Raw genomic sequence first — 4346 nt, forward strand, 5'->3', positions numbered from 1 at the left:
ACGAGTTAATGGGTGCAGCACACCAACACGGCACATGCATACGTATGTAACAAACCTGCACATTGTGCACATGTACCCTAGAACTTAAAGTATAATAATAATAATAAAAAGAGTCAGCCCCCTAGCCTGGCAGTGCTGCTGTACAGGCACCCTCAGCCCAGATCCCTCCACTGAATCTAGTGGACACAGTTTACAGGATTGAGTCAGTGGGACATCCTGTTCCTTTACACTCCCAGTCATGGGCTCAGATTCTGCACTTGTCTCATTGCTGGAGGGAGAAGCCTGCATCAATCACCCTCAAAGAAGACATGAAGTTATTTCACCTGTAAAGGCAAGAAACTGTTCGCAGCACTGGGGGCAGGCTTGGGGAAGACGAGGTTTGTGAGGATGTTGAGAATTCATGCAGCTCATCCTTCAGCCCTGTAGCTTTCCAGAGAAGTGTATAATGGGGGTCACTAGGCATGTGAGTAACTGATTTGGTGAAAGATGCCACTTCAGATCGAAAGTGCATTTCCCCTTCCCCAAGGTGTCAGCAACACTGAAACATATTTGACTAACTTTATAGAGAAAGATTAAGATAGAGGATGAGAGAGATGTAAGGCCTCAGGAATATCTTAGCCGATAGAAAGCCTGCTGGAAGATGCATTTCCAATATGATTAGACTGATTGAAAACCTTGAAACTAAACACTTCCAAAGGAGACTGGGACCCATTTCTCCTGAGAATGACAATACAAAAAATAGTAGAGGAAACCAACAAACCAAAAGCAGACACTGTTTCAGATCTATTGAAAATCCTCAAGATAGTCTCATAATATAATATTCAAAATATCTAAGATACAATTCAAAGAAACACTTGTTATGTCAAGAAGTAGAAAAAGTCACCATTTGAATGAGAAAAGGCAATCCAGACATCAACACTGAGATGATTTAGGGCTGAAATTACATGACAGATATATTGAAATCAGCCACCATAAAATCCTGTTGATGAGCAATTTCAGGCATTCTTGAAACAAATGAAAAAGGATAAATTCTCAGAAAAAATAGAAGTCATAAAATCAAACTAAATATAAATACAAATAAAATAAATGAAAAATTAAAAAAAAAACCTCTCCGGAGAGACTCAAGAACAAGTAACTATGAAACTAAAATCCACGCATTAGAGAAGACACTTAACACTGTTAACTAGAGAAGCACAAACCGTAGTTATCACAGCCCAGCAGGGCGAGCAATGGATCTGCTCAGAAGTGAGAGGCCTGAAAAAAACTCCTGGTGTCCCTGATGGTGAAATCTGGCCCCTGATCCCAGGGGTCCTCCCTCTTCATGCTCAGAGGGCTAGACCTAGCAGTGAAGGGTTCCCAACCTCACCCCATGTGGCCCCTCCAGAAGGCAGAGCCCATTCTCGCTGATATTCCCGATCTCCAGTAACACAAAGTGAAAGAGAATGTCTTAACCAGAGTACTGCGCCTTGGCCTATCTGAACATATTTCAAAGTTTAAATGTACAGTGAGCATAGGATGCTGAGCAGAGGCCCCCTGGACAGTGGCTGGATCTGTGCCCTCCAGATGGTGTTGCTCCTCCCCCTTCTATGACCTTTCCACTTTTCAGCCATAACCTTGTCTGAGGTCAAAGGAGGGGGTTGCGCAACCTCCAGAAAGGGAGAAATTTGCATGGAGCCCTCCCACTCTGAGGATATGCGTGACAGACAAGAAGGGCTGGTGGGCTCAGTCCCGGTGGTAGCTCAGGAAGCAGAGCCTGGAGCATCTCCACTATGGCCTGGGCTCCACTACTCACCCTCCTCGCTCACTGCACAGGTGGCTGCCTGCAAGGAATTCAGGGAGCATTCCTGGATGTCACCTGGGCTGATGATCTGTTCCTCCTGCCTGGGAACCAGTCCTCATCTCTCCCCACTGATCTCTGTGTTGCTCTCTCTTGCAGGCTCTTGGGCCAATTTTATGCTGACTCAGCCCCACTCTGTGTCTGGGTCTGTGGGACAGAAAGTCGTCATCTCCTGCACCCGCAGCAGTGGCAGCATTGGGAGCTACTACGTGCAGTGGTACCAGCAGCGCTCAGGCAGTGCCCCCACCACAGTGATTTATAAAGATAACCAAAGACCCACGGGGGTCCCTGATCAGTTCTCTGGCTCCATCGACAGCTCCTCCAACTCTGCCTCCCTCACCATCTCTGGGCTGGAGACTGAGGACGAGGCTGACTACTACTGTCAGTTTTATGATAGCAGCAATCACACAGTGTTCCAGACCCATGGGGAAGTGAGAAAGAAACTCCCCAGAGCATCTCTACCTGGGCCAGTCTCAGCCTGTCTCCAGCAGGGAGGGTAGCTCTCCCATCTCTCCTGCCTAAGTGCTTGAGGTCAGCTTTGCTTATGACTACCTCTTTTCCTTTTCAAAATACCAATCTGTTCCTCCACACCTTGATGGCTGATTTTCTGATATGTGCACGATCAATTGTGGGATAAATGTAGTTTATAATAGGGTCTCTGAGCCGCACCATTATTGATGTTCTGGTTGGGGCTGCCTTGCACAGTGTAAGATATTGACTTGCGTCTCTGGCCTCTACCCTTAGATACTATGAACACCCTCCCCTCATTTGTGATAACAAGACCGTCTTGAGACACTGCCACATGTCCCATGCTTGGGGACAAAACCAGCCCAGGTTGAGATACTCAGTTAAAGAGCATGTCTTCAGCTACTAAGAAGCTTGGCTTTGAAATGTGTTTATGCCATTCTGCTGAGCATGAGGCTGGTTTTCTAATTTTTATGTTTCTGGTTCCCATCTATGAGACAAAAGAATAACACCAAACTTCAATGTTTTAATGGTTGAATGGTTTTCCAAGCAACAAGAAGTTAGAGATTGTGGTACTTAGAGGTGTAGAAGCCCTAATGAGATCCTGTAACTCAGAGTTTAGCTCTGACTAGGACAGCACACAACGCCTTCCATCAATCTCCAACCCATAGCCCGCAGGCTGCATGCAGCCCAGAAAGGCTTTGAATGTGGCCCAACACAAATTTGTAAACTTTTGTAAAACATTATGATTTTTCTGCGATTTTCTATAGCTCACCAGCTATTGATACTAACAGTTAGTATCAGTTTTATGTGTGATCCGAGACAATTCTTCTTCCATTGTGGCCCAGGGAAATCATAAGATGTGACACCCCTGCTTTGCACTTTTGTACAATGCACATGGAAATATAATAGATCCTTCTTCCATCCGAGGTCATGTGACTCAGCCATTGAAAGGTGGAAGTGCTGAAATGAGCTCCATATGAACAGACCTTGAAAAATTATGCTCAGTGAAAGGAACAAATGCAAATGTCTAGAAATGAAATATCTAGAAATGACTGTATTTATAACAAATGTCCATGATAGGTAAATTCATGGAGGCTGAAAAGATCGGGATTATCCTCAAACCCTGTCATAATTTAGGTGAAAAGGATGATTTCAGAATTGGATAGAAAGCGATCTACTTCAAAAATAAGCTGGAAATGCCTCCACAAACAGAGGAGATGCTTTGTGGAATCCTAGGTGGAGAAGTGTATCAGGCGCAGATGAGATCTTTAAGAATACTTCTTGTTTTGTTTTGTAAAATTAAATGTGAATAAGAACACTGTGGGCCAGGCGCGGTGGCTCATGCCTGTAATCCCAGCACTTTGGGAGGCCGAGGCGGGTGGATCAGGAGGTCAGGAGATCGAGACCATCCTGGCTAACACAGTGAAACCCCGTCTCTACTAAAAATACAAAAAAATTAGCCGGGCGTGGTGGCGGGCACTTGTAATCCCAGCTACTCAGGAGGCTGAGGCAGGAGAATGGCATGAACCAGGGAGGCGGAGCTTGCAGTGAGCCGAGTTTGCGCCACTGCACTCCAGAGCCTGGGCGACAGAGTGAGACTCCGTCTCAAAAAAAAACAAAAAAACCAACACCGTGCTTGCTCGCTTACCTGCTCCTCAGGTCATTTCCTGTGGTCTCTAGAACAGCCCCCTTGGCTTTCCCCTCTCCTCCCTGAGCGCCAGCATCTGGGGAGTGAACGGCACAATCAAGGCCACACCTGTGAGACCCTCAGTGAGTCAGCAGGGCTGTGTCCTGGTGATGTCAAGGGGTATGGGGTCAGCAGGGGACCTGTGAGGCTGTCTCAGGGGGTGAGCATGTCTGTCCCTGCCAGCTGGGAAGCTCCTCAGGAGGTTGGAGGGGAGCTGAGCACACAGTGAGCTCACCGAGCTGAGATGGGAAGTGACTGCAGTTGTCAGGACCTTCAGGGACACTCAGGCCGTCTAGCATCAGGCTCTGTCACCCTGTGGGGCCTGGTTCAGGTCAACTCCTCATCCTCCTCTTC

The 4346-nt window shown here is 46.8% G+C and overlaps 1 gene segment (V, D, J or C); it reads left to right on the forward strand.

Moving 5' to 3' along the window:
* Positions 1 to 1769: 1769 nt before the first annotated feature.
* Positions 1770 to 4138, forward strand: LOC116459134 (immunoglobulin lambda variable 6-57-like). The segment is given in 3 exon segments: positions 1770 to 1812; positions 1937 to 2268; positions 3986 to 4138. Coding segments are annotated over 3 exon segments (528 nt in total).
* Positions 4139 to 4346: the final 208 nt, after the last annotated feature.

The sequence above is a fragment of the Hylobates moloch genome, unplaced genomic scaffold, assembly GCF_009828535.3.
Source record: "Hylobates moloch isolate HMO894 unplaced genomic scaffold, HMol_V3 SCAFFOLD_19, whole genome shotgun sequence".
Lineage (NCBI taxonomy): Eukaryota > Metazoa > Chordata > Mammalia > Primates > Hylobatidae > Hylobates > Hylobates moloch.